Source organism: Orcinus orca, chromosome X (genome assembly GCF_937001465.1).
Source record: "Orcinus orca chromosome X, mOrcOrc1.1, whole genome shotgun sequence".
In the NCBI taxonomy this organism is placed as follows: Eukaryota; Metazoa; Chordata; class Mammalia; order Artiodactyla; family Delphinidae; genus Orcinus; species Orcinus orca.
Window position 1 is genome coordinate 130,832,748 of NC_064580.1, and position 15,585 is coordinate 130,848,332.

General features: G+C 52.9%; 1 protein-coding gene across 1 annotated transcript in view; it reads right to left on the reverse strand.

Annotated features, from left to right (window-relative positions):
- Nucleotides 1-3,434, reverse strand: part of PDZD4 (PDZ domain containing 4) — a 29,035-nt gene extending 25,601 nt beyond the window's left edge. The window contains exon 1 of the mRNA XM_033417669.2: nt 3,004-3,434. Coding sequence (XP_033273560.1) covers nt 3,004-3,063 — 60 coding nt within the window. The 5' untranslated portion in view covers nt 3,064-3,434. The remainder of the gene's footprint in view (nt 1-3,003) is intronic.
- Between the last annotated feature and the right edge of the window lie 12,151 nt (nt 3,435-15,585).

Below are 15,585 nucleotides of genomic sequence, written 5' to 3' on the forward strand. Positions count from 1 at the left end.
TGGAACAGGCAAGTCCATAAAGACAAGTAGATTGGTGGTTGCCAGGGCCTAGGAGGTATTGGGGGAAATGTGACTGCTAATGGGTACGGGGTTTCGTTTCAAGGTGATGAAAATGTTCTGGAATTCGATAGTGGTGATGATTGCACAACTCTCTGAATATACTAAAACCCACTCAATTGTATGTTTTACAAGGGTATGTGAATTATATCTCAATAAAGTTTTTTTTAAATGCCTGTGAACTATCGGGAGAAAAGGGTCTGGAACTCAAGGCTAGAATAAGACACTCGGCACTTAACCTGGGTGTCAGAGACCTCTGGGGATCTAGGAAGGGGCCCCAGGGCGCCCCAGCAAAATGAAGCCACATGGCAAGTGCTGTAGGTGTACTTGTGCATTTCTCTGGGCTGAACTGTATCCCGGGGGGGTTCCTTATTTTGGCAAGGTGCGGAGGCCACAGGTGGGTGTGGACAAACCATGGAGAAGCCTCTCTGAAGCTGTGAAGCACCAGAGTTTAAGGGGGGGCAGGCAAGGGGTCCTGGAAACTGCCTGGTGTTCTGGGACAAAAGCTTCCCTCCCCTCTGAAAAGAGGCTGGGACCAGGAGAAGCTCCCTGCTGCGCCTGGGACGCCAGCCCCCAGACCCAGAGTCATCTGGGATAGTTAATGGTTTTCCCTGCTCTCCGGATTTTTTTAAATTCAATTCTCTTTTGTCTTCCCTTAATTTTGAAGGATAGTTCCTTTTTAAAAACTGCATCCATACTGTATAGCACAGGGAACTCTATTCAATACTCTGTAATGACCTATATGGGAATAGAATCTAAAAAAGAGTGGAGATATGTATAACTGATTCACTTTGCTGTACACCTGAAACTAACACAACGTTGGAAATCAACTATACTCCAACAAAAATTAACTTAAAAAGATAAATTTAAAAGGTAAAATAAAATAAAACTGCATCCAGTCTCGGATTCTGTCCAAACTTCTGCAGGAGCTTTAAAAGGGAGCAGCACCCCCAGGGACTGGTCAGTGAGGGCTGCAGATGAGGAAAAGCAGAGGCGGCTGGCCTGAGGCCGCCCTCCTCCTGGGGAGCTACTTGCCCAGGGCTTGGGGTTCTCTCTCCAGGAGAAAAGCCTGGACTGCGACCTTCCAGCCCAGGTTCACCTCAAGCCTTCCTGCGACATGAAGCCTCCCTGAAGGCCGTCCCAGCCAGACCTGTGGCAGCCTCCCTGCCACTGCCCATGGGGAACCCGAAGGGTCACAGCAGCGTCGCCTCCCAACCACGGCTCATCTCGGGCCTGCAGCGCAGCGCAGGTTGCCCTCCACTCTCCACACATCCGCAAGGGACTGGCCTTTAACGAAGCACTACCTCAATCCCTCTGGGAGGAAGTTAAGATTCGCTTTTTGCCATTTGATAGAATGATCCCAAGAAAGGAAGCAGTGAGGACGGGATCCCACGGCCTCATCAACCAACCAGTGCAGCCCACCTCCCGCCGGGAGCCCTGGTGCCACTACTGGGATTCCACGGGACTGCTCGGGGTCCAGCCTGGGCCATTCCCGAACCTGATCCCACGAGGGCGAATAGCAATGGCCAGGCAAGATTTCCAAACAGCTGGAACGAGAGATGGGAGGAAGCACGAGGCGGGGTGGGGGTGGCGGAGAGAATGGCAGAAAGAAGGCGGAGGGCCGAGAGCGGGGAAAGCAGAGGGCCCGCGTGTCCCGGGAGAGCGGCCCGAGAGCGCGGAAGAGGAGCGCCGCCAGGCTAGGCAACATTCCCGTCCTGCCCCCCTCCCCTCCCGCCCAGGACGGCCAGAGGCTCTCAGCACGAATGCAGCACTCCCGCGGGCTCCCCAATCCCCACCGCGCCCCGGCCGATGCCTGTAGGGGTCCCCCCTTTTCTTCTAAGGAGACCCCATTCCCCCAGCCAACACCTCTCCGACCTGCACTTGCTCCCCAGTCCGGACCAATAAACCCAGAGCAGAAACGTTATCCCTGTCTGCGCCCGGTCTGCCCCTGGGTCCAGACTCCCTCTAACCTTGAACTCCCTCCACAGAGCCCTGGGGGCGTCTCAGACCACGCCATCCGGGACATTTCTCTAGACAGCTCTCAGAGCGCACACAGAAAGTACACACACGCAGGGCCGGAGAAGCCTCCGCGAACACACAGACGGGGCACAGGCACGCACTCACGAAGTCACGCCACGCACAGGCAAGGAAGCCGAGCTCCGGGTCCGAGAGCGCGACCTGGAGTCTCCCCTCCCTCCCCGCCGATCACTGCCCGGTACACGCCCCCACCGCCCAAGACCCGAAGGCCCTGCGGGGCCTAGGGCAGGCCGGTCACCGACTCCCGAAGACTGCCCTTCTGGCAGACCCGGCGACAGCCACTCACCCGAGGCTCCCAAGGGCTGGGAGCCCACCGTTTGTCTGGGCAGGGCCGGAGCGGAGAGTGCGTGCGGGGGTAGATGCCCGATCCTGGCCAGGCGGCGGCGGGGTCCCGGGGCGGCCCGCGCGCTCCAGTACCCCTGGCCCACGGGGACCTGGATTTGCCCCGCCCCACCGCGCCGCGGGCGCCCTGCTCCCTCCCCCGCCCTGGGTCCACCGGGGCTAGCGAGTGCGGGGAACGGAGGCCGTTGCTATGCAACCCCCATCCCGCGCCGGCGCCGGCAGCAACGCGTTTCCCGGCTCCCGGGCCCGGGATGTATGAGCACAGGACCTAGGCTGAGCCCAACTTCCCGACCCGGGCCGACCTGGACCCAGGGCTCGCGTCCCAATCAATGTACTCCGGGCGAGCCAGGGATGCGCCCCGCACCCCTACCCCCGCGCAGGGACCCCCCATCTTTGCCTGGTTCCCACGGAGCACCTACACCCAGCAGCCCCAGAAACTGAGGGCGAGGATGGCTCCCTACCTCTTCCTCGTCGAGCCCTCGTGCCCCTCCACCCGGCCCTCCTCGCGGGCCAGCTCTTCCCCAGGTGTCGCCCACGCCCCTCGCCCCAGCTGCCCAGCCGCCCTACCTGAAGCATCACTTTGTACTGCTCCTCCGGTTTCTGGACCACGCACATATTACATCCCATGGTGCTAGCCGGCGAGGGAAGGAGGGCGGGAACGGGAAAACGCCTTTCACTGGCCCGTGCTCAGGACCTCGGGTCCCGGCCCAGGGCCGGGGGCCATACCCTAGCGCGGGGGGCGGGCCGCCTAGCGGGGGAGGGGGGCACGCCCCCGAGGGGGGGGCAGCTCCACGTCCCTCGGGTTAACTCTTAGCTGGCTGAGGCCAGGCGCGGGCATGCTCCCTTGCACCCGGCCAGGAAAAAAAGGGCAGCGGGGGATGGGCGGGCGCGCCGGGCGTTGCTTAGCTACGGCCCCCCAGGAGGCGCGGGGGCGCGCCAGGCCACTGGGGACCGTCAGGGGCCGTAGGCCGCGCGCCTCCCCGCCCGCGGGGCCCGCCGCTGCCGCTGCCGCTGCCGCTGCCGCCTCCGGCTCCCGCCCATGGCCACCAGCCCCGGGAGCCCGGCCCTCGCGCTTGGCGCCGCGGCCCGGCCAGCCGACTGGGGGGCGGCGGCGCGGCTGCGGCCCCCGCCCGCGGCCCAGGCCCGCGCCCGCGCTCCCGCCTCGCCCGGCCGCGCTCCCGGCGCCTGCTCTCGGGCCCGCAGCCGGCCCCGCGGTCTCCAGCTCCCGCCCGGGACGACGGGCACAGCGCGCGCGCCCGCGGCGGCGGCGGCGGGGGAGGGGCGCGGGGACCGGGCGCAAGCGCGCGGGAGAGTGGGGCTGGGCTGGGTGGGAGAGCGAGCGGCTGGAGGCCGCGGGAGCTGGCGCGGGAAGCTGGGGGCGGGGCCTTGACGGGGATGGAGTGGGTCCCTGGTTCCCCGCGGTCCCCGGCGTCCGTCTCCGAGCACCCGGCCCAGTTTGTGCCGCCCGCCCTGTGCCAGCCCGGGAGACGGGGATCCTGTTTGGAGGAGCGCCTCCCGGGATCCCCCAGAGAGCTCAGGGCCTCGGGAGGGGGGCGCGATTTCAGACCCTTTCCCAGTTCCTCCGCGCCGCATCCCGAATGCCTCTAGCCCTCCCTCAGGTTGCCCTTTAACGAGTGCTTCTCTCCTTCAACTTAGCCGTTCTCTCGTTGTTGAAATGGACACCTTTGTTAAAATTTACAAAGAAACAAATGTTTTTAATAAGAAGGAGAAAAAGAAAAAAGCATGAGGTGGGGTGGGTCCTGGGGAGAGCCGACTAAGGGCCTTGGGGTGCCCTGGGGCCCTGGCGTGCAGCCTACCTGTGTCTCTCTCAGCCACAGCCTGCGCTCAGGCACACCGCTTTAACGTTCCCTCCATCTCCCTCTTCTCTCCCACAACCTGTCCTGGCTCTCTTCTTGGGAAGCCTGGAGAGGGACAGCCTGGGAAGCAGCATCGGATTGAGGGCTGGGTTCCCATGGGGTGCCAGGAAGAGCTGCAGAGCCCAAGCCCTCTGGCTGCAGATCACTTGATTAAATTGTTGCATGCTTCATTTCCAGGCTTTGGCAAGTGATAGAATCATTAACCACACAGGGCCGAAGGCCCCTCCAAAGCCTTTCATTCCTCCCTGACTCCTGGTTTAGAGAACAGGAATCAGGAACGGTGGGCCTGCCTGGAGTCTGGAAAAGGAATGTGGGTGTTCCAAAATGCAGACCTTGAGACAAGACAAGGGCTGATGTGCAGGTTGCATATGTCAGAAAGTGGTCTCAGGGGAATGAGAGCCATTCTAAGGGTACATTATCAAGTTGGTCGGCACTTGAAGCTGCTAGGACTTGACTCTGCTAGGGGCTGGCTGGGTAGAATTGTCTGCCCCGGACCCAAAGAGGAGACTGCCACACCACAAAAGACCACGAGCCCGGTGGCTTAAAACAACAGAGACGTATTCTCTTCATAGTTCTAGAGGCTCCAAATCCGAAATTAAGGTGCTGGCAGGGCCACGCTCCCTCTGAAGGCTCTAGGGGAGGGTCCTTTGCCTGTGCTGAGCTGCTTGGCGGCTCGTAGCCATGTTTCGTGTTCCGTGACTTGTAGCTGTATCGCTCCAATCTTTCCCTTCATCTTCATATGACCTTCTTCCCCATGTGTCTACTCTGTGTCTGGGTCCAACTTTCCTTCTTCCTTACAAGGACACCAGGGAGTTCCCTGGCGGTCCAGTGGTTAGGACTCCGTGCTTTCACTGCCGTGGGAAGCCATGCTGCGTGGCAAAAAAAAAAAAAAAAAAAAGAGAAGACACCAGTCATTGGACTTAGGGCTCACCCAAATCCAGCATGACCTCCTCTTAAATTGGTTACATCTGTAAAAACTGTAAATCCAAATAAGGTCACATTCACAGGTACCAGGGACTGGAACTTGAACTTCTGGAGGACGTAATTCTACCCACTACGCATCAGCAAGTCCAGATTCCGAGCCTGCAGAAGTGGACTCTGCCTTTTGGTGGGAGGAACGACAAAGTCACACTGGATAGGAGCGTGAGTGTCTGTGTAGACCACATGGGAGGGCTTTGTGGACGTTTTGCCATTGACCGTACCCTCCTCCATCACCCATTCTAGATTTCCCTCGCCCTCAGAAGGCCTCTCCACGGGTCGAGGTGATTTTCACGGAGGACTGAACCACATCTTTATCCGCCACAGGTCAGCGCATTTCATTGCTTTCCCCTTGTCAGGCCACCAGCGTGCAATCACCTGTTTACAAACACCGAGAGACACGCTAGCGAATCCGTGTGTCACGGACACACTTCCTGCTGTCCTTGGAGAGCAGCAGCTCTAGCTCGTGACGTACTCAGGATCAGCTGCCCTGCCGATACAGCAATCTTTTCTTGAGTGGATGGTCCCTGGGTACGAGGAGCTCACATTGACCAGATGGTAGGTTTCATTTCAAGTTCTGCAGAGCCCTTACCATGAGCCCTGATGGAAGCAGTTCCCGCCACCCCAGAAACCAGGACCGCTGGTTCAGGAGGGCCTAAGGTTTCAGAAACGGGGAGCACAGATTCCCCAGATGGGTCACTGGGAAGCAATGGGAGAGCAGCCAACGCTACTCTCATTCCTTGGTTCACAGCACCATGGATTCTATCCACTGGGGACACAGCACCACAGCACCACGTACTAACTATTAACTCAGTGCATTCGTCACATTATGGAGTAACACTCCGCAGCCCCACAGGGTGTATTTCCCGAGCTGGCATCTTTGCAGAGCAAGACCACTGACTCCCAGGGTCGTGTACCTATTGTCACACCTCCTTTCTTGGAAGAAGAGTCCCTTACTCTGAAGCACTGTTACGTGACATACTATGTAAGCCCTCCGATTGCTGGCAGACACGCTATGCACAGGAAGGCCAGTCCACATCTGGAGTACAACCAATGATCGCCCCTTCCAAGGTGGAAGGAGCCCAGTGTAATCACGCTGCCTCCAAACGGCTGGATGGTCCCCTGGAGGAATGGCATCACATTGAGGGCTGAGGTCGCTGCTCCGGCGGGCTGGGCACTCAGTGGTGGCAGAATCAGGATTAGCCTCCTCGGTGAGAGGAAACCCTAGCTCTTGGGCCTTTGCAGAACGTCCAGCCTTTCCACTACAGCCACTGCCTTCACGGGTCCAGGGTACCACGGAGAAAGGCCAGCTGACCTCCGCAAGGCAGAGACACGGGACCCACACCCTCTTCCCACGCACCCCTTTCGGTGTGCTAGCTAGCTCCCACGCTCTTCTCCAAATCTTCTAGTCTTTGGCTGTGATACTGTGATTTATGAAAAGAAATATATATACTTGGTATTTGTCCCTGTTTCTGGCACAGAGCTCCTAAAACTCTTGGAATTTCCTAAGTGATGAGAGCTATAAAAGTGTCTTTATTAAGTGAATGAGGTGACTTTGGGACCCCACCTGAGGATGGGGGTTGGTTGCCAGGGGAACCAACCAGGTGATTAGAAGCTTGGGATTTTCACTTTCTCCCCCCATCTGCCTCTGGGGAGGGGAGAGGGGCTGCAGGTTGAATCAATGGCCAATGGCCAGTGATTTCATCAATCGTGCCTGTGTGATGAAGGCTCCATGAAAACCCACCAGGACTGGGTTCAGAGAACTTCTGGGTTGGTGAACACATGGAAGTGGCCGGGAGAGTGGCCCCTGGTGAGGGCGTGGAAGCTCCGGGCCCTTTCCTCATGCCTCGCCCTGTGCCTCTCTTCCATCTGGCTGTTCCTCAGTTATATCCCTTTATGATAAGTCAGTGATCTAGTAAGTAAAGTGTTTCTCTGAGTCCTGTGAGCTGCTCAACCAAATTAATTGAACCCTCAGATGGGGTCGTGGGAAGCTCCCATCTATAGCTGGTCAGTCAGAAGCACAGTTGACAACCTGGGCTTGCAGTTGGCATCTGAAGTGGGGGGTGGGGGAGCGCAGTCTCATAGTCTCGTGGGACTGAGCCCTTAACCTGTGGGGTCTGATGCTGTCTCCGGGGAGACAGTGTCGGAATTGAGTTGGATTATAGGACACCAGCTGGTGTGCAAGAATTGCTTGGTGCTGGGGAAATCCCCACCCCCACCCCTCGGAATTGGGTGCAGAACCCTTTCTACCGACCCAATCTTACTCCCTCTGGGTCCCTGACCAATCAGTTAAGTTGTTTTCCATGGACACCTTTAACTCAGGCCATAGCTCTCTCTACCAAGTGGATGGCCAAGTGTATTGCTCACTGGGGGGATTTCCCTCACCACCGTCCCTGAGGGCCACCTGAATGGGACCATAGTGAGACAGCAATCCACTTTTATCAGTACCAACATAATGCGGTGACCCATCTATGAGCCGGGTCTGAGTGCTTCCCCCGCATGGGTTAGTCACAGGGAACCTCCGCCCATGAGCCCACAGGTGTGAGCTGAGGAAGAGTACAGAGTGTGATGGAGGCAGGTGACACGTGGGGTCTTGACTACCTGTCCATGTACCTGACCATGTAGCCTTGGGCCCCAGTTGGGCCTGGTCTGGAAGGTGTCATCTCCATTGGATCACTGCTGTGTCTGCCAGGCCACAGGGCTCAGTGGGTCTGCCAATACTCGGCTCGTGATGGCCAGCTCTGGTTACACAGGCACTTGATAACCTGGCATGAGGCTCTAAGTCTGGACCACGGCCCGGTAGCATGACAGCAGCTTCTTTTTTTTTTTTTTTGGCTGCATCGGGTCTTCGTTGCTGCACGTGGGCTTTCTCTAGTTGCGGTGAGCGGGGGCTACTCTTCGTTGTGGTGCGAGGGCTTCCCATTGCGGTGGCTTCTCTTGTTGCAGAGCACGGGCTCTAGGCGCGCTGGCTTCAGTAGTTGCAGCACATGGGCTCAGTAGTTGTGGCTCACGGGCTTCGTTGCTCCACGGCATGTGGGATCTTCCCAGACCAGGGCTCGAACCCGTGTCTCCTGCATTGGCAGGCAGATTCTCAACCACTGCGCCACTAGGGAAGCCCCAGCAGCTGCGTTTTTGAGCGGTGGGTAGCTCTGCCACAGAAGATATGGCCTTGCTCCAGACCTTTATGGGCCTGTACTGGAATCCTTCTACAGAGGCTTCCCACAGACTCCCCCCAGCATCATTGTCTACCGTGGACAGATCCCCTTGAGCCTTTAGACTGGCTGCATCTTATAGCCCTAGTGGCCTAGCATCTTGCACTGCAGTCCAGATCTTCTGCACGGCCCTTTCTTGCTCTGGACCACTCTCAAAACAAGTGACACCTGTGCATCTCAAGACCTGCTTATAGACATTCTACCAATTCAGTGATCTACCCAGCATCATGCCAAATAAATCCCTTTTCTTGCTTAAGTTAGAGTCAGTTTCTTCCTGCAATCAAAAAGCCCTAACATGAAAAACCTGTGAGAGTGTGGGAGAGGAAGATCGGAGACAGTCGATCGATCGAGGAGCAGCTGCTTTGGTCTGACCTCAGCAATTCAGCAATGAGGACGAGTGTGGAGGGGTGCCCCAGCATGGCAGGAGGGCAACAGGTATGGCAGGCAGCCAGGCTGGAGCAGAACAGCCGGCTCAAGAGACAGATATGGTGAGGGCAGTCACCACCATCATCTCCATGGCCATTGCAGCATTCGTTAACCTGAGGACCAAATACCAAGGTGAGCCAGCCCGGGTTCTTATCTGGACTGGTCCTATCCTGTGACTCTGGGTTTCTTTCCCTCGATGCCCTGAAGCTTGGTCCTGCTGAGGACACCATGTCACCCCACAGAAAGTTTGCACTCCAACTCACCCCTGATTGCTGCAAAGAGGTCAGGAAGCCAATCTCCTATTTTTCCAGTGGATGTACGGTCCCTGCCTGGTCTTCACCCCAGCCCTGCCATATGCCCAACTGGGAAGCCCTGTTTCCCAGTAGTCACTCATGACCTTGCCCACTGGCATCCCCAGAAGGGAGCTCCCAGGGAAGCAGAGGCCAGACCACAACCGGGAAACTGTCCAGCTTCTCATCTCTGGAGAGTCTGGACTCTTTGTTGTCTGTCATCCTAGAATGAAGAGGTTGCACTCTCCTAATTCTTTGTGTTTGCCACTCTATTTTCCACTGCTCGTATCTTTGGTGTTGTGAGCCAAAGAAGTCATCAGCAAACGCAAGGTCACCTAGATGTTCCTCTAGGTTATCATCTTCTAGGATTTCATAGTTTGACATTTCCTGTTTAGGTCTACGATTCATTTTGAGTTAATTTTTGTGAAACGTATAAGGTCTGTGTCTAGATTCATTTTTTTGCATGTGGACGTCCAGTTGTCCCAGCGCCATTTGTTGAAAAGATTATCCATTCTCCATTGAATTGCCTTTGCTCATTGCCAAAGATCAGTTGACAGTAGTTGTAAGGGACTATCTCTGCTATTCCATTTTGCAAAACTGAAAACCCTGTTGATGACACGGAGGAAGCAGATGGTGGGCCCAGGGGGCTTCTCATGTTCTATATGAGAACATGTCCTAGCTCATGGGAACATAGGTATTTGCTTTTCTAGTTTTATTCTGTTGTTTTGTTTTTTTAATTCAGATGCACAGAATTGGATTACTCACTATCCACCAAATTTGTCCACTCAAGGCCCACTTTCATTTTGTTTATTTTAAAAATAAGCTCGGGGCTTCCCTGGTGGCGCAGTGGTTGAGAGTCCGCCTGCCGATGCAGGGGACACGGGTTCGTGCCCCGGTCCGGGAAGATCCCACATGCCGCGGAGCAGCTGGGCCCGTGAGCCATGGCCCCTGAGCCTGCACGTCCGGAGCCTGTGCTCCGCAACAGGAGAGGCTCGCATACCGCAAAAAAAAAAAAACCCAAAAAAACAACAACAACAAAAATAAATAAATAAATAAATAAATAAAAATAAGCTCGTTAACACCGACTAAGCCAGCACCCAACCCTGACACAGGACCATTACCGGTAACTTACGTATACCATCCTGACCCCGCCTCCCCCATGCCCCACAGTGACCAATAGGCCACAGTTGGATTTATCATTCTCTTGCTTTTTAAAATTGGGAACAAATATGTATAACACAAAATTTGCCATTTTAACCACTTTTAAGTACAATTCAGGGGCATTAATTACACTCACAGTGTCCAACCATCACCATATCTCCAAAACCCTTTAATCACCTCAAACAGAAACTTTGTACCCATTAAGCAATAGTTCCCCCTTCCTGTCCCTGAGCCCCTGGTAACTTCTATCTACTTTCTGTCTGTATGAATTTGTCCATTCGAGATATTTCATATAAGTGGGATTGTATAACATTTGTTAGTTTATTAGTATTATTTTTTTAATTTATTATTTTTGGCTGCATTGGGTCTTCGTTGCTGCGCGTGGGCTTCTCATTGTGGTGGCTTCTCTTGTTGCAGGGCACGGGCTCTAGGTGCGCAGGCTTCAGCGGTTGTGGCGTGCAGGCTCTAGGGTGCGCGGACTACAATAGTTGTGGCTCACGGGCTCTAGAGCGCAGGCTCAGTAGTTGTGGCACACGGGCTTAGTTGCTCCGTGGCATGAGGGATCTTCCCAGCCCAGGGACTGAATCCATGTCCCCTGCATTGGCAGGCAGATTCTTTTTTTTTGTGGTACGCGGGCCTCTCACTGTTGTGGCCTCTCCCGTTGCGGAGCACAGGCTCCGGACGCGCAGGCTCAGCGGCCATGGCTCACGGGCCCAGCCGCTCTGCGGCATGTGGGATCTTCCCGGACCGGGGCACGAACCCGTGTCCCCTGCATCGGCAGGCGGACTCTCAACCACTGCGCCACCAGGGAAGTCCCACGACTGGCTTACTTGACTCAGCATAATGTCCTCAAGTTTCATCCATGTTGTAGTGTGTGTAGCAGAACTTCATTCCTCTCTATGGATGAATGGTATTCCATTGTATGGATGGACCACATTTATTCCTCTAGTTATCTCTCTATGGACGCTTGGGTTGCTTCCCCTTGTTTTATCATATATGCTTTCAGTTTAGCTTATTTTTTAACTTTATGCAAAAAACTATCTCATCTGTAGTCTTCTGTGACTTGTTTTTCTCCCCTCAACATTATATAACTCAGACTTTTTCCCATGATGTTGTTTGTAGCTATAGGTAATAGGTAACAATAGGTAATAATGCATAATTTATCTACCCATTCTCTTGTTGAAGGGCATTTCAGTTGCTACCAGTGGGTCGTGTGCAGTCTCCTAGTGCAGCGTATGGAAGTTTCTCTTGAATATGTGCACATATTCAAACCAACAGATGAGGCCTAGCTGTTTCCCAAGGCGGTCCTGCCAGTGTACACTCCCACTAGCAATGTGGAAATGATCCTTTGGGATCTGCATCTTCAACTCTTGGCATTTTCAGACTTCATTTTTGCCAGGCTTGTGGGTGGAAATGGTCCCTCACTATGATTTTGCATTTCCCTGATGACTGATGATGGAAGAAATGTTCACATAGTGAGGTCTGGGGAAGTCATTCTGGCTTATGCATGAGTTCATTTGAATTTGAGGCTAACTAAAACAGCTTGTTTGTGGCCTATCGAACATACGTTGCCCATCTGCTTTATTAAAGAAAAGGTGCATTGACCAGAAGTAAAGAACGTCAGTGATAAAAATATGAAATGCCTCCCCTCCTAGAACTCCTTTGATTTGATAAGACTCCCTTCCCATGTGCCAAGGCCATACTGACTCGCTGTGGACATGCCGGTCTGTTTTTTTAAACCTTGAAGGAATGTATCCTTGACTTGTTTGATGGTCTTTGTTCTGACAAGTTCTAAAACTGTGCTGAAAACCATGCGTCTCTGGAACAGTTCCTCAGAGTCATATGAGAGGCTGTCTTCCAGGCTAGAGTCCTCAGTTTGGCTCAAATAAAACTCTTTTCTATTCCTATTATAGACTGTTTATTGATTATTTTCATCGACACTAGTGAGGCAAATATTTTCTTCCGTGGTTTCTTGGCCATTTGCATTTTCTCTTCTATGCTACACCTGGTTTTGACTTTTGCCTTTTTTTGTATTGTTTTCTTTTTCCATTTGCTTTTACTGATTTGTAGGAATTGTTTGTATATTCCGGATACTAATCCTTTGTCAGTTACAAATATTACATATATTCTCTCTCAGTCTGTGGCCTGCCTTTTCACTTTCTTGAAAGAGTGTTTGGTAAACAGAAGTTCTCAATTCTAATGTAGTTAAATCTACCAAAAAATATTTTTTTAATAAATTTATTTATTTATTTTTGGCTGCGTTGGGTCTTTGTTGCTGCGCGCGGGCTTTCCCTAGTTGCGGCGAGCGGGGGCTACTCTTCGTTGCGGTGCTCAGGCTTATCATTGCAGTGGCTTCTCTTGTTGTGGAGCACGGGCTCTAGGGTGTGCGGGCTTCAGTAGTTGTGGCTCGCGGGCTCTAGAGCTCAGGATCAGCAGTTGTGGCATGCGGGCTCAGTAGTTGTGGCTCACGGGCCCTAAAGCACAGGCTCAGTAGTTGTGGCGCACGGGCTTAGTCGCTCCGCGGCATGTGGGATCTTCCCAGACCAGGGCTCAAACCTATGTCCCCTGCATTGGCAGGCGGATTCTTTTTTTTTTGAATTTTTGAATTTTATTTTATTTATTTTTTTATATAGGAGGTTCTTATTAGTTATCCATTTTATACATATCAGTGTGTATACGCCAATCCCAATCTCCCAGTTCATCCCACCACCCACCCCCGCCACTTTCCCCCTTTGTGTCCATACATTTGTGCTCTACGTCTGTGTCTCTATTTCTGCCCTGCACACTGGTTCATCTGTACCATTTTTCTAGGTTCCATATATATGCGTTAATATACGATATTTGTTTTTCTCTTTCTGACTTACTTCACTCTGTATGCCAGTCTCTAGAGGCAGGTGGATTCTTAACCACTGCGCCACCAGGGAAGACCCCAGAAAAAATTTTTTTAAGGATTAATGCCTTTTATGTCTGGTTTAAGAAGTCCTTCCGTACCCCAAGGTCAAAAAGATACTTGCCTATATTTTCTTATAAGAATTTTAAAGTTTCCTTTTTGACATTTAAATTGTTATTTGCTGGGGACTTCCCTGGTGGTCCAGTGGTTAAGACTCCGTGCTTCCAGTGCAGGGGGGCGTGGGCTCGATTCCTGGTCGGGGAACTAAGGTCCCACATGCCAGGGGATGTGGCCAAATAAATAAATAAATAAATAAAAGTGTGATTTGCTAGACAAGCCCCTGCTCATTCATCTTCTTCAGGGGTGTATTACCTGGTCTTGACCTTTGCTGTTCCGTAAAGCCAGCAGTAAACCAAATATATAAACCTAGTAAAGAGAGTATAGAACGAAACCTTTTGAAGACAAGTGCAAAAATTCTAAAAAGAGGAGCGAGATATTATGTACGGCCAAGTAGGATCTAGCCCAGAAATACAAAGGTAGTTCTGAAGCAGGAGATAGATGGGCCCCAGTCTGAAGTTTCGCCCCTGTGGACGGAAACTCCATAATAGCAGAAACTCCATAAAAACAGGATGGTGGAGGAGGCTGGCCCTGCCCAGATAAGAGATGAGAGGCCACATATTCCCATTCCCGAAGTCAAGGAGACCTCCCCGACTACACATGTTCAGAAAGGCTCCTTGGAGGTCAAAAAGGGAGGGGGCGCCACCCCATAGTAAGTAACGCCAACTACCCATAGGCCTCTTCGCTAGAATCCATCTTGGCTAAGAGATGCGTATGCACACGTGGGAGGACCCTGAGTTATACCAAACACGGACTCAGAACCAGGCAAAGCAAGACGACTGGCCAGAGGAAACCCGGAAGAAATGCCCCATAAAAGTGATTCAAACCACCACACGGGCGCGACCCTCTCTGAGCCTGCCCGTGTGTCGATCCACACGTACTGTACTCTTTTCCCTCCTAATAAACATGTTACTTGCTTCACTACTTTCCTTCTCTGTGTGGAAATTCATTCCTACACAGCTGACGGGCCAGGGCCTTGTCACTGGCCACTGGTCCCTTGTGGTCTGGTGGTTAGGGTTCAGCTCTCTCACTGCCGCTGCCTGACCTCCATCTCTGGCCGGGAACCGAAGCCCTGCTTCAAGCTGCTGCAGGCCGAGGCCACCGGAGATCAGTTCAACAGGAGAAAGTCTTTTCATAGAAATCATTACTCAGCAAATTAGAGGAAACAACTTAATCACATCAGTAGGTGCTAATAAGGCATTTGATCAAATTCAACGCTCATTCCTTTAAAAAAGAGTACGAGGTAGATCTTATACTAGTAAAATAAGACAGAAGGAAAAAGACAAATGCCACATGACGTCACTTATATGTGGAATCTAAAATATGACACAAACTTATCTACGAAACAGAAACAGACTCACAGCCATAGAGAATAGACCTGTGGTTGCCAAGGGGAAGCGGGGATGGGGGAGGGAAGGACTGGAGGTTTGGGATTAGCAGATGCAAACTAGTACATATAGGATGGGTAAACGACAAGGTCCTACTGTAGAGCACAGGGAACTATAGTCAGTATCCTGTGATAAACCGTAATGGAAAAGAATATGAAAAAGAATGTATATATTCGTATAACTGAATTACTTTGCTGTACAGCAGAAACTAACGCAACATTGTAAATCAACTATACTTCAATAAAATAAATTTTTAAAAACAGTGCAAGGCAGTGAGACAGCGTTTTGACTCTTCTGGTGATGTCACAAAAGCAGTAAGTTGCATGGACCCCCCCCCCAAAAAAAAACAAACTTCCATTTTCAGCAAAACTAAGAGACAGATCTCCTCAGCCCCAAGGCAGTTAGAATTCGCGTCGTGCAGAGTCCACAGTGAGGCGGCCCCACCCTGGTGTGTCCCAGATAGACCAGCGCACTCTGTCCAAGTAGGGAGCTGACTCTGTGATGGTAACCCTATGTCCCTAACTACAGCAAGAGCTATAGGACCTGGGGGACATTGGGAGGAGGCGGACCGAAGCCACACGGGGGATACGTGCAATTAAAGGGTAAAGAGCAGAGAAAAGCAGCTAAGGGGCAGAAAATCTCAGAAAACACCAGAAACAAAATACACTTCTGTAGGTGAGGGGCTCATCCTGACATAGTAATCCTACCTGCCTAAAGCAGGAGCTTGGAGATAGGGGTCAAGAGAAAGGAGAGAGCAGAAGCCACGCTGCGGGGGGAGGGGCAGGGTGCAGGGAAGACTTGAAGAATAGC